At 41.4% G+C, this 27,393-nt stretch overlaps 1 protein-coding gene across 1 annotated transcript in view; it reads right to left on the bottom strand.

The window, feature by feature from the left end:
* Window positions 1-23,001, bottom strand: part of PCSK2 (proprotein convertase subtilisin/kexin type 2) — a 99,292-nt gene extending 76,291 nt beyond the window's left edge. The window contains exons 1-2 of the mRNA XM_039718961.1: window positions 22,501-23,001; window positions 4,670-4,774 (exon numbers count right to left, since the gene is read on the bottom strand). Of these exons, the coding sequence (XP_039574895.1) occupies window positions 4,670-4,774; window positions 22,501-22,686 (291 nt within the window). The 5' untranslated portion in view covers window positions 22,687-23,001. The remainder of the gene's footprint in view (window positions 1-4,669; window positions 4,775-22,500) is intronic.
* Window positions 23,002-27,393: the final 4,392 nt, after the last annotated feature.

Here is a 27,393-nt window from a genome sequence, read left to right on the forward strand (position 1 = left end):
GGAGCTGTGGGGGCCTGAGAAGAGGCTGTGACCCTGTGGCAGGCCCATGGAGAGAGGAGCCCAGGCTAGAGCAGCCTGTCCCTGAAGGCCTGCACCCCACACAAGAGTGACCCCACGCTGCAGTGCCCTAGGGAGGACTGCTGCCCACGGCATGCACTCACACTGCTGCCCACGGCATGCACTGACACTGCTGCCCACGGCATGCACTCACACTGCTGCCCATGGCATGCACTGACACTGCTGCCCACGGCATGCACTGACACTGCAGCAATTTGCAGCAGCTGCTCATGAGATGGACTCAGGCTGGAAGTTTGTGGAGAACTGTCTCCTGTGCGAGAGCCCCCACAGTGGCATGGGGAAACAACTCCTGCCTGAGCAACCAAAGAAACCACAGGTGATGAAGTGACCATAACCCCCATTCCCTGTCTCCTTGCACTGCTGGAATAGGAGGCAGAACTGGGAAGGAGCAAGGGGTGGGGGAAGGTGCTCTTAAGGGCTCATAATCCTTCTCTGATTTGGTTAGTGTAATAAATTCAATTAATACACATGGGCCTGTATTGCCCATGGTGTTTGATGAGTGATCTCTCCCAGTCTATATCTCAACACATGAACCCTTCATTACATTTTCTATTTCCTGTCCCACTGGGAAGGGGAGTGACAGAGTGAATTGGCATGCACCTGGCATCCAGCCAGCATCAGCCCACTACAGAAGTAAATCCCATGGTTTTGTTTTCCTTTAGCTGTGGTGGAGCAGGAGAGGACTCCATTTTCCTGCCTCTACTGCACTAACAAACAAGGCACTATGAAGTATCTCTGTATCTCTGACTCACCTTTCCAGGGCAATCACATTGATAAAACATACCACTGGCCATCACTATGAAAAGCAAAGTTTGCTCTTACAGAAGCTGTTATACTCCCTTACTCACAGGGAAGACTCTCTAAAGGTCCCCTTGCTCTGTGGCTGTGTTGTGACCCACACTTACAGATTCTGATGTCAATGTGGGTACCTTGTTTCCAATCTCTCCAATCAGCTCATGGACTCCTCCATTCCCAGATCACGCAACCTTCTCACTGACTCTGGGCTTTTTGTTCCAGCCTGTCCCACTTATTCTCTTTTCACATTCACACTGATGCCTGGTCCCATACTATTCTGGCTCCTCACAGCTTTATTCCACCCAGGGCCCTTTTCCTTGCTGTCACCTCCTCCAGGATGTCTGCATCTATGGTCATGGCAAGGGCTATTTTCTTGTCTGCAGGAAAAGTACAGCAGCCCCTTAAATGAAGTCTTCCAAGGACAGAAAAGCCTAATGGCTGATCTTTTTGCCTGAGACATTTCTGCTAAAAGAATAAACAGATAAAGGCACACAAAAATGCAATTTCACATGGAAAATGCTGGAGATGTTGCTGCTATGTCTTAGCTCATTTAGAATTCCAGCTTAAAAATGTAGAAATGGTAAAGGGAATCCCTCCCCTCTCTGCAATTCATTTGGCACCAAAGGTATGTAAGCTAAAATAACAAAATAGAAATGCACCTGTAAACCAGAGAAATTTGCAACTGATGCACAAGAGACAAAGCAAACCTCTCCTGGAAGGTTCTCCATACCTCAGATAATGTAATTTAAATAACAAAACAGCCTTTTTTTGAAGCATTTTAGTTCACTATGGAATTTGCCACCTTGACAGCAAGGATCCCTGACAGGACAGTAGTGACAGCAAAAGCCACGGTGCCTCATGCACCTGCACTTTTTTCTTGAACAGTTCAATAGGACAACACACTATGTGACAACACTAAATGTACCTTCATCCACTGCCAGGACTGCTCCAGGCATCAGCAATATGAATCCATTAAATAATGTCAAAACCATTGTATTTGAGACAGTTCTTCAAAACAAAGATTAGTTCTTGTTGGATTTCTAGAAATTTAATAACATTCCATTCCCACTCCCTTGACTGCAGTGATGTTTATCACAGAACTGCTGTAATGTTTTTAGCATAGCTCCAAATTATTGTGGTTCAAACATACAGTAAATGTTATACAACAAGGCATTTTGGAGCATTTTAAAAGACATGCAGATCATGGAAATGATGCAGTAACCTGTTTGCATAGTGCTGCGACATCTGTCTTAGACTCCTGAAAAGCTGACATGGATCCTCAAGGGATTTCCTTGATTAAAAAACATTAATTAATTGAGTGAACATCTGTGCTGTTTTCCAGCTAGTAACTAAAATTAGCTGGGCATTGTAACCTCCTTAAAAGTGAAAAGTATACAGAATAAGTGCCGCCCACTTTCTCACACTTGGGTAGGGCCAAGAAACTTTTTGCAGCAGCATTTACCGTAACGGATCCTGAGAGATTTTTATACCCTTGTGGTGGAAATTTTCTTCCTGACTAGCCTGAAAACAGGAACATTTTATTCTTGGCTTCACACACTAACATATTAACCATGACAGTGCTGACATTTGTTGCTAAGTAAAATTGATCGTAAATGGTCTAGAAAGCTGCCATTACATTCAGAAATTACTTTTAGAGTTTGAAATTAAGTACTGTCAACACGACTCATGTTTCCATTTATACACAAATTTGACAGGAATTTTTATGGCTTCACATAGAAAAGAAGAAGGGAGATAAGACTAATTATTTTAATTGCTCTCAAACTGTATTACATAAAGCAACTGACCTATATGGTATCATGAGAGCTCAAGGACTATTCAACAGGACAGGCTAGATGAGAAAAAGTCATGTTATACATGGAGATGAGACATTGCTTCATCCCCCTTCCATTTTCCAGTGCAAACCATGAAGTCAGAATTCACCCAGGCTCATCCTTTTCCTCACATGGGAGATATTCTCAGTTATTTAAACACAGCTTTATTCCCTGAAATCAAGGGAGGGAGCCACTGGTATGCACAATGAGGTGGAGATTATCAGGAAAAATGAGATTTCACTGCAAGTGACAGAAGCCAACTGTGAGTATGGAAACTGCAAGTATCAGATGACTCCAAAAGGGACCATCTCCGAAGGTAGATTCACTTAAGCTGCTCTTAATAGCAGTGCAGACACTTAGTCTAGAGGTATCAATGCAAGAACCAGTCTAGAATTAGTACAGGAGTGCTCAGACATGTAATGTTAGGCTGCAGTAAGAATTGGTGGTTTCATACAAATATCACAGGTATTTGTAAAATTTTCAGAGACTTACAGAAATATTTATTTCCAAAGAGCATATGGAATGACTCTGCACAGTGACTGTACCCAGACACTACTTTTCAGTGTTCTGACTTAATTGTGTGCTTTTTCTCTTAAATTTTCTCATGCATTTTCTCATAAATGACTTTACAAGATTGGGTGGTTCAGAGACAGGAAATATCTTGGGACATTTTCTTTTGTATCCACTAATTGCAGATTTTCCACAGTGATTTCCTTTCTGATCCCTGCTTAGGAAACAAAATAATGGAAGCCTGTGAATTTCTCTTCAAGGCAGGCTGGACATGTCTCTGCCTCATAACTCCTCACCTGTATCTGGTTTCTCCATGGAGAAGAGGACCAGGAAGAGGTGCCCTAGAGCACCCAGCTATCAGCATCTTGGGACAGAGCATGGGGCAGGCAGCACCTGGAACCTATATGGTTCCCTCACAGGGCTCTCCACTACAGAAGTGATCAGCTATGGGCACCCTAGCTGGACCTGGGCCTGGAATCACTTGAAATTTCCATAGAAGCAGGAAAATTAAGCTGGGAATTCATCAGACCTTGCTTGCTCTGGTGTCACAACAACAATTATGATCTTATTTAACCTATTTTCCTCTTCTTCCTACTCAAGTGTTTCATTGTCACAGGTGTTCCAATAACACAAATCTGGCAATCACATTCTGTCTGGAATAAAATTGTTTCCCCCTCTTCACAGTGCAGTGAACTGAAATAGTAATGAAAGATTAAAAAATAATCTATTTGCTGCCATGATATCATTCCTTAGGCTGACCTACTTTCTTTGGGCAGTAAATACAATTTTTGTGCTACCTGGTCCAACTTCAGCCCAGTATTAAACTGGTGCAAAAACTCTGCATATAGGGAAAAAGAATTTGTCAGTGCCAGATCATAGCTTTCCACAAAAGGGGCCTTTTTCTCCTGTCTGAGAGGCTTATGCTCTGAAAACTTAGCACAGCATTTGTAGACTGCAATCAAGAGCCTCTAAAAGAACTACTCAAGTTTGACAGCTTACACTCTCCTAGTAACTGCTGTTTATACTGTTCCTGGGAAGCAAGGAATCTATGGTGGCTGCTGAGAAAGGGCCATCATTCATACCACAAGGTATTCAGAGCTGAAAAACCCACAGGTAGCAGGATTCATGGAGGGGACAGCCAGGAGATGTACCTCAGATGGCTTCTCCCCACATTACAGAGTGCACAGAGATGTCCTGGAGACTATGGCATCACTGAGTCTTTCTGGAGAGAGGACATATCTCAGAGAATGTATGACTACTTCAACAGTGAAGTAAAAATAAAAGCTGAGGCTATTTGGGAAGTGTGTGCATACATAAGACGCCAAGCTTGAAACAAGCATTGGGGAAAAAACCCCATAATCATAGCCACAGATTTGATCATCACTCTGATTCATAAAAAAATGGTCTGTGTCACAAAGAAAACATGACAGTGCACATAATGATGAAACACTTACCCTGGAGTCCTTTTCCAGACGAAGCTTGTGTTGAAGGCTGCGTCTTCTCCTGGCTTTAGCAAGACCATTGTGATAAAAAAAGTATCCAGATTCTAAAAAAGGGAGCTGAGGAAGAAGAGAGGAGAAAAAAAAATAATGGAGCTATTGGCTGTTAATAAGGTTGACAAGAAAACTTCTACCTGTGCAGTGATTTAGGAATCTACAACAAGACTTGTGAAGAGTTATACCAAAGAGCCCAAATCACTCCTGAGAATGCCACTTTTAAGTTATTTTTGAGAAGGGCACCAGCAGTATTGAAGTTGTTTGCTACAGGTTTACAGTGCATAAATTCACTTGGATGCACTTGGTGCTCTTTCCACCTTACATTTAAGGTCAACAGTGCCAATATTTCTGACAGGCACCCCAAATCACAAGAGGAAGAATTTCTTATTTCCTGAAAAAGCCATAATAAAAGAAAAAAAATTAATTGCAAAAGATTTGAAACTCCAGAGAGCATCCAAGAGAGCCTTACGTAAATGCTTTGCTGAGCTGTTGTAACATACCCAAACTGATGGAAGGCAGAAAGCAAAGAGATTTCCACTTTCAGAAAAATACAATACTTGGAGTTTCTTCTGAGCACCCCAAAATGGAACATACAAAACATATTAAGAAAACAGACAAGTCAGTGTTCAGGTGGGAACAGTGTTCTGCACCTTTAATGTCCAAGACATTTAAGGAGCAAGCAAACACCTCTGCAGAGCTTCCCATTATTAAATGCATTTCTCTCCTCAGGACTGGCAGAGAGCAACTGGAAGGCTCACAGACATTTAGCTTTCAGAAGGTTAAAAGACATAGTGTTGGGAGAACATTATCCCATTTCCAGCACTTAATTAGGAAGCTCCACTTGAATCTCAAATGATCAGTTCTTTCCCCATTTGAACTTAATAGGGACATTCCAGTTGAACATTTAAATCTAAGCAACTAACTGCACATTTTTAAACTAAGCTAGTCCTTGTAAAAGTTGAAAAAAATGGTTGGAAAGTTACACATTACTGCTATGAATACTTCAGCTTCAAAGGCTTGACTACCCTGCATGTAAAATACCTTTTTAAAAGAGATATTCTAGAACAGCTATGACAGCCTGTTCCTCTCCTTTTCATTATCTATACTTCATGATAACATAAACATCTTAGCAGGAGTTCAAAGTTCTTTACTGAAATACCAAGGCTGATGTCTAGATAGAAAAAATGTTGAGAGAACCTGGGCTGAATACAGGTAGCAGCATCATGCTGCCATAAAACAGATTCTGTTCTTGTATACACATATATACAGTGCATAAATATAAATTACCTTCTATGAAATTACCTCCTGTTTCAGTCAATCTATCAGTATATCTGGTACACTTCCACAAACATAGTTTGTACATGGAAAGCAGAGTGGAAATAGAAGATAGTGAATTCTGAAAGTTAAAAATCCAGTAATTCCAAAAACGAGTATGCAAGTTTGGGTTTTCTTTTTCTACAAAGTACTTCTTTATGCTAATTGAAACATTTACTATCAATGAAATGAAAGTGTTTACTTTTCATGTTAAAATTTCATTCTGTATGATATACAAGCATGAAGTAACTTTAAAAAAATCAAAGCATTCTGTTCTGATAAAAAACCTCTTTTAAAGTGATTCTAAAAGGTTCATCAAAATCATTATGGTTCCCTGGAGCTGATCTGCATGGCTGACTGGAAAGCTTTTCTGGGTGAATAATCATAATATTTAGCTTCAGCTCCACACACCTGTGAAAAATACAACAGCTGAGGTAGAAGGAGAAAAAATACTATGAAAGCTCACAGTAAAGGCCACCAAAGTCTCCTGCTCTTCATATATATCCTCAGAGTCAGAGCTCTGAAAGTTCAAATTCTGTCTGGGTTTAGGTAATTGTTATAAAAAGCAGATTTACATTTAAACTTGTATCTGACATCTTTACCAACTGGGTGATCAGCTATTTACATAATCCAGAGTTTGGTAATAGATCTGGGTCTCCAGGAAAAGGCCCTTCCCCCACACTTAATACCTTATGCCTCAAAAACATGCAGGGGAAAAAAAATCTAAATAGGCAGATTAGTTACAGCTTGAAATCCATCCTGGTGTGCTATCCATTACCGTCCTTTGCTGTCTGTGGCCCACTTAGCCTTCTAATTCTCTCCATGAAATCAGGCTACTTTTCTTCCTTTTACTTCAGTGTCAACCATTAAAATCAAATCCAGTCAAATACTGATCTTGATGTTCTTCCATTAAATATTAGTCTAAGCAATTTTGAAGATATCTGGAAATATATAAAAACAGATATTTGCTGTTTATTTTCCATATAAAGTTAGTTTCTAATACCTCTTAGCATGAAGCAATATTGCATATAGCAAATTTTTAAAGCTGGTGTATTCAAGTTTGACCATAAGCAATTACAATTAGTACAACAATGACCAGATTTATGGACAAGGTCATAAGATTGACTAAGATTATTCCACTCTTTCCACAGTTATCCCAGTAATCTTTGAGGAACTTGGATATTTTACAGTTCACATGGTTTTTCACACCAGATCAATTAAACCCAGAGGGAGACACCTAGGAAGGCAGCTCAGTGAGGCAATACCTGAAAGATTATGTGATCCAGCACTGTGGATTGTGAATAATTAATAGCAGAAACCAAGCAATTTTCATTAAGAATCTAAACCATGCACTAAATCCTTGTAATCTACAAATATATATTTGGGAGAAATCAGACACCAGGGAAAGGACCTAAAATGTCGTCAAGCTTTGAAGAGGATTTTGCACTGAGATCTGTGAATACCACAAAAAATGACTGACACTTTCCATTCTGAGGGACTCCTGCTACCAGGAGGCCAGTAACTTATTGGCCCCAGCCAAATGGAGGACACAGGCAGCTCACAGGAGGATTTACATTCCCACTATCAGCTACTCCAGGAAGCGTCTTTTGATTTGGAGCCACAGCAAATGAAAATACTGAAATGAACAGTGCAAATAATGAAGTGAAATGAAAACAGATCTCCTGTGCATAAAGACTTCGAAGTGCCATCAGCAGTATCTGCTCTGTAATGCTGTAGCTGTAAAGTTGGAATTGTTATGGAGTAAAATTCCTATTCTGGCAGCAGCAGGCTCAGCATGTACCATGGAGCAATAATGTACTCAGCCTGGTGACTCAGGTTATTTTTGTAAGACAAAAGCAAAGCTTCCTGCCCTCAAAAAAACTTAGCAATTAAGTAAGATAACTAATTACTGGAAAGCACTTTAACATTCAAGTGAGGAGGATTACTTAGAATTAGAAATAGGCCTAGTTATTGCCTTGATGTATAAATATTGTCTATTACAAGGCACGACTGCCAGAATCTCAGGAATTACAAGCACTTCATTACTTGCAATAGTTGTATAAAAGTACTGGTGGAAAATGCATATAAACAAAACCAGAATCACAAATACAAAACAGCAAGTAGAGCAAAACATTTTATATCCACCTGTCTCCTTCTTTTCTTCATATCTGAAGTCTCCTTGTGGTTATTAATAAACACTTTCTGAAGCAAAAATGAAATGTGTTTAACCCTTTTCCTGAAGGATGTGGACCAGAAAATAACTTTTAAAAATTCAGTGAGCAACTAAATGCAGCAAAGAAAAACTCTTTCAGTGGAAGAGGCTTAACTGAAAGTAAAATAGACTTGATGATCTTAGGGTCTTTTCTGACCTTAACAATCCATGATTCTATGAAAATGGCTAAAATGCAGCATTTGGTATGGAAAGAAGCAGGAAAGTTTCCTATTGTCCACAGTTTTATCACCAGTATGTCTGAGGTATCTTAGCTGTTCTCAGGCTACTGCTGAACCACAGAGGTTGAGGTGTAATTATTACTGAAATAAAAATGAGTAAGTTAAATTCATGGTTCTCAACCTTTCTGCACTCTCCTCCTCACAGTCTTTCCCCAGAAAGAAAAGGGAGTGACTCTGTGCTGCCCTGGATGCCACTGCTGGGAAGAAGGGCTGTAAACACACAGCTCCAATTCTCCCCTGCCAGGCCCAAGCATTGCTCCTGAGAGATGCCATTCCCTGGTACTAAAAGGGAGAAAAAGACAGTCCACTGCTGAGCCCTCAACTGCTCTGAGCTGGAAAAATCAGGTATAAAGTAAAGCCTGTTCCTCAGAGACACCTGATCTAGGATGGGGCAGCACACAGAGATAGCTCCCCAGAGCTGATGGCTCCCATCCCATCTTGTCTACTTGACAGAGAAAATCAAACTGCTTTTCTTTCTTGGTCTTGCCTTGAACCATATGCACAGTTACACCAGTTGCAGTTTTGCCTGTCACAAAGCAAAGGAAATCAATATAAGCTGCAAAGCAGTGTGAAAGTTTAAAGAAAAGCCACAGAAAGACTAAAATCAGATACTGTTTCTCATTCTAAAACTGCAGGAAGTGAGACCACCTTGGGCAGAGCTAACACAGAAAACAAGCATCACCATCTCCTACCAGAAAAGCCCATCTAGCAAAGGTATTATGAAGCAGCAATAAATTCTTACGAAAATTCCCAAGTCTAATTTAGTTGCCAGTGGCATCAGTACTTTATCTGGCTCTTAGGGAGAGGTCCAGCATTCACAGTCTGTCACTAATTTTAAGAGGTAATATAGAATACAAAAATAAAGATGAACATTGGATCCAAGGCTTATCTTTAATATAAAATTTTACTGGCTCCTTGTCTTTAACATTGCATTTTACTGGCTCACTACAGAGCTCTACATACATTATGGTGCCCACAAAAAGCTTAAGAACAGCCTGGATTGCCCCCTCTTATTTTAATGGGAATTATCACTGCTCAGCCTTCCCATGCTGCCTTTCACACTGTTTCAGATAATGCAGAATCCCTACAGCACTCTGCTGACTTATATGCATAATTTCCAATGATTTCTCCCCAATACTGTCATATTCTAAAACCAGTTTATTTTCATCTTCTGTTAAGTTACTAATGGGAACAACAGACTGCAACAACTTTTTTTTGAGCAAAATCATTTATAAATACAAGAAGGTAAATTTATAGCAAGTTACCACCTTCTTTGGTCACTAAAATCAGCATAAATGGATCTGTCAGTGAATGGGATTCACAGAAAGCACTCATTCAGCCAGGCTGACAGACCCTCCCCAGAGCTCCTTGCCTGCCTTAGTATGAATATGTGACCACGGATGTGAGAGTTCAAACAAACACTGGTGCCAAAGGAAAAAAAATATATATCCTCCATCCTCCAAATAATAATTTAACTTTTTTTTTAAAGAAGCATAACATAAAACATCTCTCCCCACAGAGTCCAAGCACTGCCCAAGCATCACTCCTGACTTTGAAAGGAACCATAAATTGGCACAGGTGAGCCCTTTCATCCCATTACTGCTCAGTAATTACATCAGCAGAAAATATGACCTAAACCCAGTACAAATAAATGTATTTGATGGAAAGGCAAATACATTTGCGGGCCCCACAGGCCTCACACCTTCAGTTACCATTGTAAGTGAAGCACGAAGTACCTCACAGCAGAAATTAGAAACCTTTTTATCCCAGTTTCACCAAATGCACTGAGGATGCTTATAAATATTCAATATTAATTTTTAAACTCTCTTGCTCTAATTTTCCCCCACCCCAATTAGCATTAGGAATCATTTTACCTTTAAATACACCTTTAGATGGGAGCTAAGTCTGAAGTCAAAAACACTCACTCACATTAGGGATAAGGGCCATGTAAGAGAAGAGCCAGCCAGAAACACCGCTGGCCTCAGGCACCGAAATGACACAGAACAAACCCCACCACTAAAGGATTAATTCAAACACTGGTAGAGAAATGTGAAATAGCACAGAGGACTAAAGCTGCACCAGAGATCACCCAACACAAAATCCAGTCTACTGTGTCCCCACGGCCCTAGGCAAGGATTTCAGGATTTCCACTTGCTCATTTGTGTGCTATAATTACACTGAAGGCTCAAAATAAGGATCCCAGGTGGAGCCAGAGTTCTGCGCAAGCTCCAAGCAACCACAAGGACTGGCACAGCCAGGCCCAGGTCTGAGTGCTATGATCCAGCCTTCTGGAGCAGTTCTCTCTGTACCTGTGTCCTAGCCAGCTGCCTCCACCAAAGTCTAATCTGCTTCCCTTGGCAAATCTGGCAGGTGGAGGGGTCATAGCCATACCTTCAACACTCCCAAAAGGTACATTTCGTACGAAAACATCATCAGATCATGCTTGTGAAATCAATTCAGTAACACAAAGTGAAAATTTCTCTTACAAATTAATTCAAAAATGCCTGTCTTAGACATTTTCATGTGTTTGCAGCTGTTTCGTATAAATATCCAATCATCTCTTAAAGGAATCAGCAACTGGTGGTGAGATTAAGGGATCAAGACTAAGTAGAGAGATACAAAAGCCAATGGAAATATTGTAACACACATGATAACAAGGCCACCTGTTACTGTTATTGAGAATAGTGGTTATCCTGTAAGAACATAGCAACCCTGCTTCAAAAGTTCTATTACATCTCCAGCCAGCAAGGTCATTTCCCATGGTTTCTCAAAGGTTTCCTCACCTCCACAGCAAAATATCTTCTCCTCGAAAAACAGTGTAAAGCCAAAAGCCATGTCCAAAGAATTTGTAAAATATATGCCTTAGGATTTTATTTTATCCAACAGGATAAAACAAAGCCTTTTGCCTAGTCCCTCTTGTATGCAGCAAGAACAAGGTTAAACAGTCTCCTCAACAGCTGGACATGAGGTGTTTAATAAAAACCTGGAAGTAAATCAAACTTAACCAGTTGTGGACTGTGATTACACTTACATGTCCAAGCTGTCCACATGGAATTCATCTGAATGCCCTGCACAATTCATGGCAAAAGAGGCCCTTTCCAAGCATGATTCATCTCACTTATCTGAGGTGGCCATGTCAGAGCTGAGCCCCAGGAGCTCTTTCACTCTGAAGTCTGTAAGGGAAGCACTGCTGTTCAGATAGCTCAATTCTGATGTTAAATGGCTACTGTCATTTTCTCATCAGTTTTGTTGTTAGATTACCCCACCCAGTGCTTCCAAGCATTTACAAAACACTGCTCCATTGGCTTGGTTACAAGCTTGTGATAGTTGGAATTTGATCTGCAATTGAATGAATCACACAGGTGTAAGGTTTTACTGTATCTGTATCACTGTTAGGTTTGTCACTGAAAAGCTCCATCCTGCAAGCACATAAACCCATAAAAGTCATCAGTGACAATACTCTGGATTTACTGATAGTTTTATCAGTGAATCTGAGAAGTCATTTGACACTTTAAAAATGGTTATTCTAGTTTATTGGAAGGGATCTGTGCAGTTTAGAGAGTTTTATCTGTTATTCCCCAGTAACTGTAAACACCATTATCAATTCTACCACATGCCCTGTGGAAAGCAGGTTACTTCCCAGATTTTGAGGAGAATGTTGCTTATACACCAGACCTCAAATTGGACTGTCTGGCTTAACCCAGATTGCTATTACCTGGAGTAGGTGATTATTATTGTTGGCTGACAGGCTGAAGTAAAGGCTGAATAATCATCATTATGTCCTCTCACATAAATGGGGTGACTGTGGGTGTGTGTGCAAGAAGAGCATGCCAGAAAAGCCCTGGGCACCAGCAAAAATTCTGGAGTTCAGCACCAAAAAATGCTCACTGGGAGTGTCTACCAAGTGTGTTGTCATTTTTAGCAGCAACAAACTACCACTGGGAAAAGGAGACAACCTCTCCAATCATTCAGCTACACAACTCAATTACAACCACACAAACAACAGATAAACACACACATCATTTAGAATAATTAAGTAAATATGATTTCATGAGAAGGTGAATCAATTAAATTTTCTTAAAGCAGGTATGTGTTACACAAATTTTTTTTTACACAAAATGGGAGAATTTTACCATCCCATTAAAACAAAACAAAAACACCTCCACCCAGTAAAAACAAAACAATAACAAAGCAACACAACAAAATAGAATAAACAAACACACACACATTCCCAACCATAAATAAACAAAAATGAGAAAAGAAAACAAACAGAAATCAGACTCCGGACATTCTTTAGAGAAAATTAGTCAGTACTTGACCCAGCTAATTAACCATAACTCATTTAGTCTGAGGCAGTCAGTGCTGCACTAATAAAGGGAGGAAAAAGGATGGTAATCAGAAGTGGCTTTGCCAGTTCTACGTTTTATTAACAAAGGTGAATAAAATTTTGGCTGTAAGTACCTGTCTCCTGCTTGGAGCCAGGGAGCTCCTCAAGGTATCCTGTCACTTTTTTGATGTTCTGCTGTGTTTTCAAAGCATCTCTTAAGATGTTAATATTCTGAACAAGTTTTCACACCTCAAATGACCTTCTCTCCAAGATCATTCAACCCATGACCATTTCCTTTGCTATTTCCCTCTCTGCCCTTGCTTCACATGGCAGCAACTCTGCTTTAGGACAGAACCAGAACTAAATTTTCAATGACATGAGTTTCAGTATTTTCTTCATTAGGACAATCTTGGGCAATCAGAGCTGTAACATTCTTGTTTCAGTTGCCTCCCCTGTAAAATGCCATACTCCTACAAGTACTAGTTTAGTTATTTTATTTATTGATAGGATTCAATTAATGTCTGCACAGTATTATAGACCGTGATATGAAACTCTCATCTGTAAAATGCCAAGTGCCATTGCAGACATATATTAATGGGTATATCTACACATGTAATATATCTGTGAGAAATCAGGCACTTCTTTAACAACAACTATTTGTTAAAATTTAAGCAATAGAAGATGGAAATCTCTTCTTCCTATCAGAATATCTTCCTTAGAGAAAACTCATAAGAAACATTGCAGACTCAGTCTGCAAATTTAAATGGCCATGGTACGCTTCTGAGATAGATCAATATTGCTGACAGCAATTAGCACTGCTTGTAAAAGGCCACTTTGCCTCACTCCTGATTTACAGCCCATCTCACCTTTCAAGCATGCAACCAAACAGGTTGACTACTATTGTAGCATAGGAGCCTGGCATCACATCAGCTTCAGAAACACAGAGATAAAAGCCATGAGCTAAAGTGTGCTATTTAAAAAACAATGTTCAGATGTAGCATGCCCCAGACACAAAATACCAGTACTTAAACCTCACCAATGAAGAAGGGCAGCAAGTTGCTAAACACTGAGGTCCTGATTCTCAGTAAGGCACTTGGGCATTATTTTTAAGTCTACATTCATGTAACAAAGTGGCTACATAAACATGTGTGCAAGTGCTTACTTAGCTCATGCAGCATCTAAAAGCAGAGTCAGGAACTCAAGCCTGAATGAAGTAGAGTGCTAAGAGCAACTCAGAGCAAAAATTAGTTGGTTACTGACAAGAGTTACTCAAGAAGGCACAGAAGATGTGAATTGCTCTAATGCAAAGATGCTAGCTCTTACTGACGCTTCAAGAAGATCTGACCTCTCTTGCAATTCAAAACCTTTACTCTTTCCTTTTTACTCCGTGTCTGTTTAATGCTAGGCTGCCAAGCAAGAGCTGATAAACAGAAAATGCTTCACAGAGAGGTTTCTGTTACTACACCACACTGAAAAAGTCTTCCAGTTGCCAGAGAAGCAGTCAGTTCCTTCAGAAAAATATGTGCTTTATGGGAGAGAAACCCATAGGTAACAATTAGAAACAATTGTGACATTAAAGGACAGAAGGGTCATACTGTTCCTCCTTTTATTTATTTATTTATTTATTTTACCATAAGGTAGTATGCTTGAGAAAAGCAGGGGAAGGAAGCCTCAAGAAAAACATTTTCAGCAGAGCCAAAGAAAAGACAACATTTTGGAACACTGCTGTTTTCCTTATTTTTGTAAAGTTTCAATTCTGCTGGGAGGAAATCAAGACACTATCCTCACTACCACAAGATCAGGTCAGAGGCAAATCCTTTAGTTATGCCACCACAACCTGGAGAGAGCTCCTGTTGACTCTTGACAAAAAAGCGTAATGGTCACTTCACAACAAGGAGCAGCTGCTCTGAGTGGGGTCAAGAGCTCTGCGGTAGACAGAAGAAAAAGCATGACTTAAACCTAGCAATAATGATGAGAAAGGAAAACAAACAGCAACACCCAACACCACCTCTTACCCTTCCTCCCAGGGCCTTGCTCACTGACCTTTCAGGCATATGATAAATAAGACTTTTACTGCCAATTAATAAATGATGGAAGTCTATTGCTGGCAGAAATTGTTTTCAGTCCAGCATGTGCATATATGTTATCTTGCTCCTATGACATTAGTCAAGCAAGGAAAATGTAGCAAAGGAAAATTTTAATTAATCACTCAGCGTTTCAGCCTTCAGAGCCTGAAAAACGGGTTTTTCTAGCAAGGTATAATATATTTAACATGAATAATATATGTTCAGTTAGAAGGGGGGAAAAGGGATTTTACAAAATCACACTGTTTTAATCTTCATGAAAAGAAAGAAAAATATCCACTTGCTTTTCTGACATGGTTCTATTCTGAGCTATATCTTAATTGTAGGAGAAATTGAATGGTTTTACAGTTAAGAGATGAAAAGTACATTTGCCTGTGAAGTTTGGGGGTTTAAATGGCAATATAAAAATTAAAATATGGAAATGCTGTCAAGATGATGTCGTAATCCACAACCATCACTCCATCAATGTTAGCAGCCAATTCTTCCAAATGTGCAAATGCGTTTCAGTTCTGATTTTTGATACTTCATTCAAATTCTGAACTGACAGTTCCACTTTACAACTGGCTCTAAGTAACTTCTAAACAGCTAAGTTCAGCTGAAACACTGTTCTAAAATTAATTGGTACAGGGAAGAAGAAAGTCCCCATGGGACGGATGGGAATCCAACAGTCATGGTTATAGCTAATTCACCATATTTGGCTGCAGCTAAAAGCCTTAAAAAGAAGCTTTTGCTGCCCTTAGTGTTGCACAGTAGGTGACAGAGACAGTACTCACCCACAGAGCAGATTTCAGAATTGCACTCCTCCGTTTCACTGGCTTTTCATAAAGAATGAGTAGGTAGAAAGAAGGATCCTTTGTCATCAGGAAAGGGAAGGCTATATTCCATCTCTTTTACTACCCATACAAGGAAGAGATTTACCTCTTTGGCTCTAATTTTGTATCCAACAATTATCTGAAACAGCAAATTTCTCTACTTAATAATAATAATATTTAAATAGATATTTGCTGGGTTTCAGGTTTTCACAGATTGATTCTTTGGAGAAAACTGCTCTGACATATTACCACCTTCTTCATCTGGAAGCAAACAATCTAGTTCAGTCATGAGTATCTGGGATACATGTGCCAACTGGTTTGATGTAAACACTGAGGTCATTATTACCATTTGCTTTCTATGGACAAAGTAGTTAAGAACATAACATTTCCACAGAAGTCTTGTTTGAGAAGGTAGGTAACACAGGACAATGTCCCAGCTCACTCCTTGTCAAAGTGCTATTACTACTCAACTTATTTATTTATAATCACAGTGTATAAATGGAGAGTGGCCAAGCTCATAATTTCTAAGTCCAAGCTCCTGCTACTTGCTGAACAACAACCAGCACAGCTGAGTTACACTGCTGAGCTACTGTCACAAATCTATGACCAATTGTATTTCACACTGCATGATAAACTGTGTGTCATGGCCACTCAGAACTTCACACAGTACACACCAAATTCAGCTCTCTCTGGGACGCTGCTTTCTGTCACAAAACATGGCCTGAGCCTGCTGAGCTGAAATTAAATCTCCATTTCAGTAGCACAGGGTTTGCCTTTTCAATGAACTTATGAGATTTAAATGCAGAGTTTGCCTTGATTTACAAGAGCAACACACTAGACTTTGACAAACACTTGAGCAGTTCAGCTTCCTCCCACCAGAGGCTATAGGTGGATGGAAGTGTTGAGCTGCTCACTGCAATATTTATAGCCACCATGCAGCAGCATCCTGTAGAGACCTGACCCATTTAATTATCTGAAAAAGTTGGAAAAAAAAAAAAGAACAGGGTTTCTGATGACTGGAATAACATTGCAGGACAAAGGTAAATTCTACATCTATTAACAACACTGGATTTGCTACTACCGCTCGCACAGAAACTACCCACCCATTCTGTGGACTGGAACTGCACAAAAGGGTTTCCCAGCTATAAAATTTTAATAAGAACTGGCAAAATTTATCATTCATTTTAACAATTTGGCTTGATTTCCAGCTCACAGAATATCCTGTGAGCATGGACATTTCTCAGAACATACTAGTGGAAACTATCTACCAGATAAATTCTACCCATGTTTTGGCAACTACTTTGCAACTGCTTTATTACAAACATTTGAAACTTGAGTTGCATGTGTCAATTTTAACTGAACAACTCCACCGACTGATGAGGTTAAGGGTCATATGCAAACTTCTATTTAGCTGCTCTAAGCAGTAACTATTACCAGCGTAACTATTCCAGGGAGTCCAGAAGCTCTTATGTTGCTGTTGCTTTTGCTTGGTTTTGTTTGTTTGTGTTTTTTGAAATCAACATGGTCTTCTTGTTAAAAGCTCCAGTGGAAATTAAATTTCTGCTAATATTGTTCTGACTTGAAATGAACGAAACACCTCAGTACTCCTACACTGATAGTAACAACACTGCAATCGGGTTTGTTTCCCCACTTTAACCACATCAGTATAGTCACAGCAGTAAAAGTTTTCCTAAGAGTGGTGGGGTCTTACATCTTGTCACCTGGCATGTTTTGTGAAGAAGATAGAGGCTATCTCTCACCTTGACACAAGAGCTGGGTTTTCAAAAAGATAACAAAAAAATTCAAACACCTCTGTCCTTTTCTGAAGGAGACAAGCAGCAGACTCAGTCCCCGGGACCATTTGCCTGCTAATAAACAAATGCCAAGGATGTCCAGCACTCTGGGTTAGATGGCAGGAGATGGACTAGTGCACAGCATGTTCCTGTATGCTGGGATCACAGCATTCAGGGAATGCTGTCCATTTCTTACACGTTTTCTCCTTGACATGGGCAAAACTAAATACAATGTAAATGAAAACCAATAATTGCACATTCCCCATTGGGCTGCAGCATCAAAAAAAAAAGTGAACAAAGAACTGCACTTGTGATGCAGTTCCTGGGTCTCTACCACATGTTCTATTTTGCAAATGGTTCTAAACAATATGGAATAAATAAAATTATAAATGCAGACAGCTTTATAAACTGAGAGAATTCCATAATTCTCTGTTTACTGAGCTGTAGTTCAGGAAAAAAAACCAAAATTTTGTAAAGGTAGGGTTTAATCTGCATGTTTTGCCAAGAAACAACTACACCACATATTCAAAACAATGAAGCAATTACAGTGGGGATCTACAGTAAGGGAGTGTAACCTTATTGTTTTACATTCAAACAAGTGTAAAATCTGACAAGGTAATTATTTTATAGCTCAAACAGAATGTGCACTACCAGCAAACAGTCTGAGTCTCTGGCAGAGAAGGAGTTTTACAGAAACTGGGTTAGGGATGTGCTTCAGTCTGTGGTTTACAGATCTTCTTGATAATTTACAGCTTTCATGTGCATAATTGATTACATTTAAGTAATAGGAATTTTTTTTGTTCGCTCCAAGTTAGCTAGTGTTTGCTCCTGGAGCTGTTTATGCATCCAAGGCAAAACACAAAGTATTAAAGTATTAAAAAAAAAAAAAAAAAAAGGCAAACATCTATGTGCCAGATTTAGAGGTTGATCTGCACAGGAGGGCATTTTAAGGATTTAGTATGTGCATCCCAGGACGAAATGTTCAGGATCCCTGACAGAAATCCCAGCAAAGTGCTCTCAAGGCTGTGAACTCATCATTCTGCCTCTTGGTCTGCCTTCTAAACCACATCAACTCCCACCTCACAGGCTCCCTGCCTAAATGCAGGGAAGTGGGTTGCTGCAGTAAGAAATATAGCTTCTTTATCTGTTAAGTTTTGCTTTTGATATATCTGTATTTATGCAATGCAAAGAAAAAAAAAGCAAACAAGAAAACCTGAATGCTCACAGAGTTTCATAAAGAAATTACTGGTTGGTTCCACAAAGCCTGGTCCTCAACCAGCAGCCTCCTAAGCAAAAAACAGGAAGCAAAGCATTCACAGCTGCGAGAGGTAAGACTGAGTTTTGCAAGATTTAGAGGGATAAGGGATCAGGTGATACAAGGAAAAAAATAGAGCAGCTTTAGGCAACACAAAGTTCTCCACATTTTCAAATCCGTGTTTGGATCTTATTTTAAAATCTGGGGCCACTGAATGCTAGCTGTTTAAAACCCTTCACCTCAATGCAAAATATTTAGCTTTCTAGTTATGGTGGCATTTTGTGGACTGTCTCAGTGTCGCTGTTGTTGATGAAATGGAAAGAGATGCCCAAACTCTGATCTCCAAATAGAAGACCTTTCTAAATGCATCTTCCACCTCTCCTTCTTAGAAATTCATTGAAAATTGCAAGGCAAGGTCAGAAAGCAGCTTTTTTCAGCCTGCATTAAGAAATGTATTCTGGTGACAACCATGCCAAGAGGCAAATAAATCAAATGGGGGGAAAAAACCCAATCAAAACCAAAATCTTGTTCTTTCTGCAGTTCTTGCAATATTAGGGGGGCATTCTCACAACTCCTGAATGCTCAAAGATGGTAAGACTAACCCTTTTAAGAAAAAAGTATGTTTTATTACAGTATCTGTTTCACCAGAAATACACAGAATCAGTTTTAGCAGGTAAAAATGTACTGAAAAATTGCAAATATTAAAATAAAAATCAAAGAGCACAATCAGCATTACAAAGATGTCCGTATTCAGGATTAATTCAGGGATGATTAAAGAAAAATGGACTATTCTTTTTGACATGTTAGGATCCTACACCTAAACAAAAGCACCTGTTTATGTAAGCACCAAGCCCTTCTCAATCAATTCATCAAACACTGAATTTAAAGCACACATTCAGCCTACCTGACATCTTGTAGGGGTTTCAGAATGATGGTAGGAAGCATGGCCAAGGAATCAATTAGAAAGCACATCATGCAATCCATAACATCAATCTTAAAGGCAATGCTTTCTCATGCATTTCTACAGAAATCTGCTGTTAAGTAAACGTAATATGCACTCGCTCAGAGATTGCTTGTTTTTGGGGAAAAAAAAAGTGCACTAAAAATACATAATTTAAAAACCAGCTCCCATAAAGTCATGTTAAAAGAGATCTGTGATACCTTAAAGGTATAAAAGGAATCTTTCTCATACGGATCTTAAATTCACACACAATAAAAAAAGAATCTGCTCTTGTGTTCCTACACTGCACTGAAATAAAGGTGATTATTTTCAGACCATGGCTCTTCTCCAATATGGGCAAAGTTAACTGGATTTGTTTTAAGTAAATAACGCAATATATCATCCAAGCAGCATATGTCATTGAAGTAGCTAAAAGACCACTTCTCTTTGTGATGTAATTTGGGAGTGGAGGGGGTGTGCTGGTATTTTTTGAATATTTCATTAGACAGCATATCTGCACACAGTAGTTTCCCTTGAGAGCTTCCCACTAACAGCTCTGTGTATCTCTACACGGCCACGTTCAACTTCCTGCACTGTCGATATCGCCATGAAAGCTGAGTCTGCAGACTGTAGGCTGCTAGACAAGCCTGACGATAGCAAAACAGAGAGGAGATTCTTCAGCAGTACTGAAGAGCCACTGGCATAAATGATACATGCTTCTATTGGCAGCCAATTATCAGCCCCCAAACCCCGTAAAGAACAGAGATTGCTACCAGCCTCTCACTGATTGTCCTCAAACACACCCAGTAGTGTCAAACCCTACCAACTTTTCCCCTTCCCTAAAATTACTGCCTTACAGAAGGCAGAGTGCTATTTCCTCTTACAGCTGGGGAGGAGGGGTGGCAAGCTTTTCAGGGATTGGGATAGTATAACCCAGAAAACTTCAGACAGTATGTGCTGAGTACAGGAGCCAGTGCAGCCACCCGCTGCCCCACGCCATGAGCACACACACATCACACCATGGCTCTGCTGGACTTCCATCCTAGAGACACCCGTGCCCACAGCCTCCCCGCAGCCAGTCCTGGAAAGCAGGTACTCCCTCTCCTCTTGCACACCCAAGGGACTTCCCTCCAGCTCAGGTGAGCTACAAGGCTGACTTCCATGAAGAATGTCTCCTAACGGGGCCGAGGCATCCTGGGGAGAGGCATGGTAGAGGATTCAAACAGCCCAGAAGCCACATTTCTCCATCCTACAAAATCCTCTCTCTCTCCCTGTCTCTTCCCCACTTGGACCACAGGATCATTTGAAAGCATCCAGCAAAAGTCATACAAAATTGATCTATCCTTATAAGGCCTTATCAGTCAGACAATCCCAGGAGAGGAGGAAGGGAACTTCCCTGTTTCTTCCCCACTTGGACCACAGCATCATTTGAAAGCACCTAGCAAAAGTCATACGAAATTGATCCATGCAGGAACATACCCTTCTATCCTTATAAGGCCTTATCAGTCAGACAATCCCAGGAGAGGAGAAAGGGAACACCATCAGGAAGAGACTCGAAGAGGAAAACCGTTAACCAAAAAGCTGTATCTAAATGTCATATAACAAAACCTAATGCACACAATGAATCCTTTCCCAAATGTATCAGCAGCTATCTGTCACTATAATGATAAGGCTCTGTGCCTAAAACAAAAGCATCTTATCAGAGCAGGAATTAGCTGTGGTCACAGCAACAATGATCTTGTCCTCATATCTCTAACAAGCTCCCACTGGAGTTGAAACGAGGCAACCCGAGGGAGCCTCACTTGATATGTTTGTATAATTTTTATTTTTAAATCGAGGTTTAAAGCCATTTCATTCATTCAAGTTCAGGGTGCTATTATTATTCATTTCCTTGGATGTAGGACCAGGCTTCATTGCATAACTGCCAGGAAAAGCTAAAAAAACAAACGAGCAGCAGCAACACTCACAGCCCGCTTTCCTTTCGCACCCCTCTAAGCAAGTCTGCCAGGAACTGTATTGACCAGGGCATTCTGTCAGCCTCTCCCTGTTTTCACCCCAGGTCTTACTGTACCCTAAAATATTTAGAGGTCCAATTATTACCTGAATGGGAGAGATTTCTAGCAGAGGTGGATGCTCCTGGAGCCAGGAGAGGACCTGTCACTCTGGCTACGCTTGATTTCCTAGGACCTCAGGAGGGAAAACAACCTCCAATGGCACTTGAAGTTTCCAAACTTACATTTTTAGTGAAAAGCGTTCATTACTTATCACGGGGTCATCCTATTTCTCTAGGATAATAATAGGGGCATTAAGAGCCCACCAGCATCAAAAATTGAGTGTCAACCCCCCTATGAAATCTTCTATTCAAATTGTGCGCAGGCTTCTCCATGGAGATGAGGCTTTCCTTTTCCCGCAGGTGCTCCGAGCCGCTCCAGGCGCGCTCGGGAAGCCCTGGGCGGCAGCCCCAGCCCCGCAGGGTGGGAGCTCCTCCATGGCAGGATGTTTACATAGTAAGTCAAAAGGCACCGAGTCACCATGTGGGAAACTCCGCTCTCCCTCCAAGACAACCACCCAGCTGGACCAACGCCGAGGAGCACCTGCAGATGCTCTTGGCACCGCTATTCCTCCAAGCCCCGGGAGAAGCGGGCATTGCCGCGGGTGCAGCGGGACGCGCTCCGCACCGTGCCCTCCCGCAGGTGAGCGGCGGCCAGCCCGGCGCCAGGGCCACCCCGGCATGCCCACGGCAGACACGGACCCCGCCTGCCCGAGCCCAAGGCGAGGCACCGCGGAGCTCCGAGCCCGCGCGGGGCGCTTACCTTGCGCACCCCTCCGAAGCCGTGCTCCGCCGCCACCCGCTCGGCCTCCGCCTGGTCCCCGCCGCGCAGCTCCACCAAGAAATGGTTGCTGTAGACGGCTCCGCGGGCCGGGGCGCCGAGGAAGTGCAGGAGAAAGAGGAGGAGGAGGAGGAGGGAGCCCCGAAGCAGCGGCGGCCCCGGCGGCATGGCCCCGCGCTGCGCGCCCGCGGAGGCAGCCCGCCGGGCGGGCGGGCGAGAGGGGGAGCGCCCAAAGGATGGCAGGGGAGGAGGGCGGAAAAACCAATTCAACCGAATGGGAGCGGCAGAGGCAAGAGGAGGGCAGCGCGGAGAGCACCGGCCGGGCGGCGCGGATGCGCGCTCCGCGGCGGCCGAGGGGCAGCAGCAGCAGCCGAGCGGGGAGGGGGGGGACGCGCCGCGCTGCCAATCATGGGGGGGAGGATCGCCTCGGCCCCCCTTCCTTCCCTCCCCGCTCCCGGAGCGCTCCGCACGCCTCCCCGGCACCCCACCCACGCTGCGCTCCCACCTTCCAGAGCCCTGCCCCTGCAAAGCCGCACCCCCCGGCTGCAGCGCGCAGCAGCCCCCTCCTCGCTCCAGCCCAGCCGAGCCGAGCCGAGCCCGGACCCTCCGGCTGTGCCTGCTGGGGGGAAGGTCGCCGAGGGAGGCAGACACCCCGAAGCTGCAGTCTCTACGCGGGTGGCTGTAGGGACTGGAGAACGAGAGACTTTGGCGAGACCCTGACCCTCGGGACTGGCGCCCAGCTTCTCTCTTCGACCCAGCGAACACAAAATATCTGGAGTTCCCTCCTAGCCTCCCGTTCTAGCCAGAACCCTGCCCCAGCTGCTCACAGGGCCGCCAGCAACCTGCCCCTTATCTCTCTTTTTACAAAAGCAAAAGGACAGGGAGGTGGTTAAGCAGTGATAGTGCAAAGCCAGGGGAAAACCTCAGGCCCAGGGCTCCTCACTGACTCTGTCTGTACTGCCAGGATGCTCAGGGGCACAAAGGTGTCCAGGCTCCCTGAAAAATCCCCAAACAGTTTGCAGGGGATGACTGACGGGAAAGTACCTGGGCCTTCCCTGTGCTGAGACAGCCGAGCATTGAGAGTGTTCCGTGCACAGGTGGGATTGCAGAGGTGGCAGCACCTAAAAAGAACGGGAGCTCGGTTCTGTAAGTAATCTGCCATCTGCTATGATTGGAAAGGAACAGTACAGGTTATGCAAGTTTATGGCAAAGTATAGTTTAGCTTCTTCCCACAGATACATCTGTTAATTTGTCATACCAAAGGTCAATCCTTTGATGGATCCCTGAATGATCCCCTGGGAAAGACTTAGGACACAGAAAGCACAATCTTCTTTAAAACAAACAAAATTATAGATTTACTGTAATCTGTCCTGCAAATGGTCAAATGGAGTGCAGATGTTAAATAAATCAGGGAAAACAAAGGAAAACATCAAAAATCACAAACAAGGCTCTTCTTCCATTATCCTAAAAGGCTTTAGAAAACAAGAGAAGGGCTGACCACATCATTGTGAATCCAAATGAGCATTGGTTTGTCATGACAAATTATTGATTCCCTTCCTTTGGATAAAAGAAATCCCTATTCAAACAGAAAAGAAATGGCAACTTGAAGCCTAATCCAAAACCCAGTTAGATCAACAGAAGTGCTGTAACTGAATGACTGATGTTGAAAAAAAATCAAACATGAAGGAAAGGTAAACCATGAGAAATGGCACAGTAGAGAAGGAAAACAACTTTGCAGTCTCATTAAGAGATTAGTATTAGTGATGGTAGAATTCATCTTTTAGATGCTTGTTCCAAGAAGAGGCAGTTACTAAAAACAACTTTATATATTATTTCTTTAAACCATGTTGTTTGTTTTCATCACTAGTCAGCAACACTTCTCCTTACAATATTTTTCCAGTATTAAAGCATTTCCAGGTAACTTGGGGCCTGTGAGCTCCTGGATCAGTTTTACCTACTGGTGACTGCTTGACAGCTAGTGGAGGCCCTGCTGGTTTCCATCCCCAGCTGGTTCCTTGGTATCAGAAACAAAAGAAAAATAAAAGTTGGGGAAAGGCATTTTCTCTAATTTAAATTCCTGTATATAGGTTTTTCTTTTCCCAGAGGTCTTCCCTGGGTTGACACACCTCTTTTTATTTTGGTGCCAGTCCACAGAAAGAGGAACACCAATAACAAAGGCAATGGAGCAGCCCTCCTGGCTCCCTCTAACCAGCAAGGCAAGGTCCTGCACACATTCAGAAATGACCATAGCAGAGGTCTGGGTGAGGGATGTGACTGAATCATTCTCTGTGCATATTCTGACAGCCCCAAGTGCCACCTGTCAGTACTGCTCTGCAAGCTGGTGCCACTAAAGGGACGTTGCCAACAAGGGAGCATCACTGTCTGTGGCTTGTAATCCTTATAATGACAAGCTTTGATGGCTTTGTCTGTGTGATGTTAAAAAATAATAAATTTTTTAAAGGATTAGTTTAGGAAAGGCTAGTTTAAAAAGTAAAATCTAAACACCAAGAAGAGAAAACTCCACCAAAAGCAGCAATTTAAAGAAAAATAGTCATTGTGTTGATGTCTACAGAAGTTTAAGACTAGACAGGACTACTGGGATTTCTAACCTAGTACTTTATGTTAACTGTAGGACTTACTGGCATTAGTTTTTGCATCTGGCCTGTAGTCCTTTTTTGTTTCCTTAACATACAAATGTTGAATTAACAATCAAGACTGATCTATTACAGCCATTGGGGAAATGATCCAATGACTGCTTACAGTCATTTGTAAAAAGTTATATCTGTGCCTCTGTTTAAAATGCTGATCAGTCCTACACTGACTTCTAGGTTTTGTTCTTATTATGAATTTTTTCATGGAACTGCTGAACTATTATTTTTTCCAGATGAGTTTTAAGATTGTGATGATAAGGACATAGAGTTAACACTCCCTTGAATGTCTTCCTGTAAGGCATATTTTCCATCCCTTCAACCATTCATATAAATCTTTTTACTCCTTGAATTATGAACTGTAGCTGCATCAGATATTTTTTCAGCAGAGGTCAGGCCAGTGTTAAATGGATGTTACATCACAATTCAGATATTTTTTCACCAGAGGTCAGGCCAGTGTTAAATTGATGTTACATCACAATTCTATTCTTACTGGGTACCCAGTCTTTGGCCAGCTGAGGATTTCATTCAGCCTCCACGCTGCCGAGTCTCCCTGACGTGCAGCAATGCTGATGCTGACTCTCAGATCTCTCATCCTCCCTGAGCCCTCTTCAGGACAGGTTATTGTATCCTGCATGGCCAGCAGTCTTTGTACCTAGATATTTATGACTCTCCTCGGTCAAAATACACATAATTTACCTTCATGGACCTTTCCAAACAATCAGTCAGCACTAATCTCTTTTATATTTTATGGCGTTCTTCTTTAACCTACTCACTTTATTAGTAATGAGTTTATATTGATGTACTGGATTAGCAAGATTTTAAAGAGATAATTTCTTGGCCCCAGTCCTTTGGAACCTCTGCAGAATCAAATAAACTCCAGCAATGATTCCCAGTTTGTAATTATACTTAAGAACCTAGCATTTAATCAGTTTTTAGTCTGTGTCATAAAGGCCGTTTTGATTTTTGTATCCTATTTATTTACTGACATGTCACACAATATTAAGGGTCTACCCTACACAAGCAATGTCATAAATACAATGGATCATAAAAACCTACAATTTTTTTCAATTTCATCAGTTAGTCCAGTAAAAGAGATTAAGGTTCTCCCATAAATTCTGGCATGTCTAACAGAAGGCAAATAAACAATACTAGCTTTATCAGTGAAAACTACAACAGTGCTTTAAAAAAATGATATAAAATTAGTTTAAAAATCCTAGTTCCAAATGGATTTCTTACTACATTTTTAAACAACCATTAAATTACATTAAATTACTACAATTATTTTACAACATGTAATTGGCTTTCACTATGAGGCCAATGAAGTACTAACTTTAAAGGAGATGTTTCTTTCCCTGGGGACTACACAGGATGGTGCCATGCAAGAGCCCAGTATGTCAGAGGAAGTTGCAAGAACTCATTTCCTTGCTGTGGGAGTAAACAGAATCCTAAGTCCAAGATTTACATTGCTTTCATCTTTAATCATTCATCCTAGCAGATGCATGGGCAGTAGTGTTCTGAAGAGCTGGAAACAGAGCATTGCAATAATTAAATTTCATGTTATGAGAGAACAAAACACATAAGCATCCTTTGGCACAACTCCGAGTCTCCCTTAAACCTATCTTTCTGAAGCTGTGAAATGAGCATATATGCTTTCAGTGGACTCTGGAGCAGGCTGAAAGATAATACCTACATTTTGAGGAACAAAAATAAGATTAAAAAAGCTTGAGAAGAGATTTCCAAGGAAAGGAATTGGATGCATAGTTAAAAAGGCCACAGTTGAAGGAAAAGTGAAACAGTGAAAATTTGACAATTTTATTTAGGACAGGGAATAAGCACAGACCTATATGAATAAAAGCAAGAACTATAGAATGTAGAAAAATATAGAGCTTATATTACCTGTGTATCAAGAACACAGGACAGCATGCATAACTGAATGTACAGAATGAAAAGAATAGAGTGAAATGCTATGAGAAAATGCCATAGAAGTTGAGCTGAAAAATCCCCTGCTGAGTTGGCCCACTAGAGCTACAGGGTCAAAGTCACTTCAGGATTCTAGAAGCTTTCCAACAGTGTGTCTGTCCATTAGCATTTCTGTTGATCATCTTATGACAGTGTGTAAAAGCAAATTTTAATTGGCTTGTTTTGATAATGAGCAGCATAGGTAAGAGCAAAGCAGAAACCATGGTAAATGAGTTCCAAGAGCACAGCTATGATCCACTTTGGG

This window comes from Passer montanus, unplaced genomic scaffold (assembly GCF_014805655.1).
Source record: "Passer montanus isolate IOZ18808 unplaced genomic scaffold, ASM1480565v1 scaffold40, whole genome shotgun sequence".
In the NCBI taxonomy this organism is placed as follows: domain Eukaryota; kingdom Metazoa; phylum Chordata; class Aves; order Passeriformes; family Passeridae; genus Passer; species Passer montanus.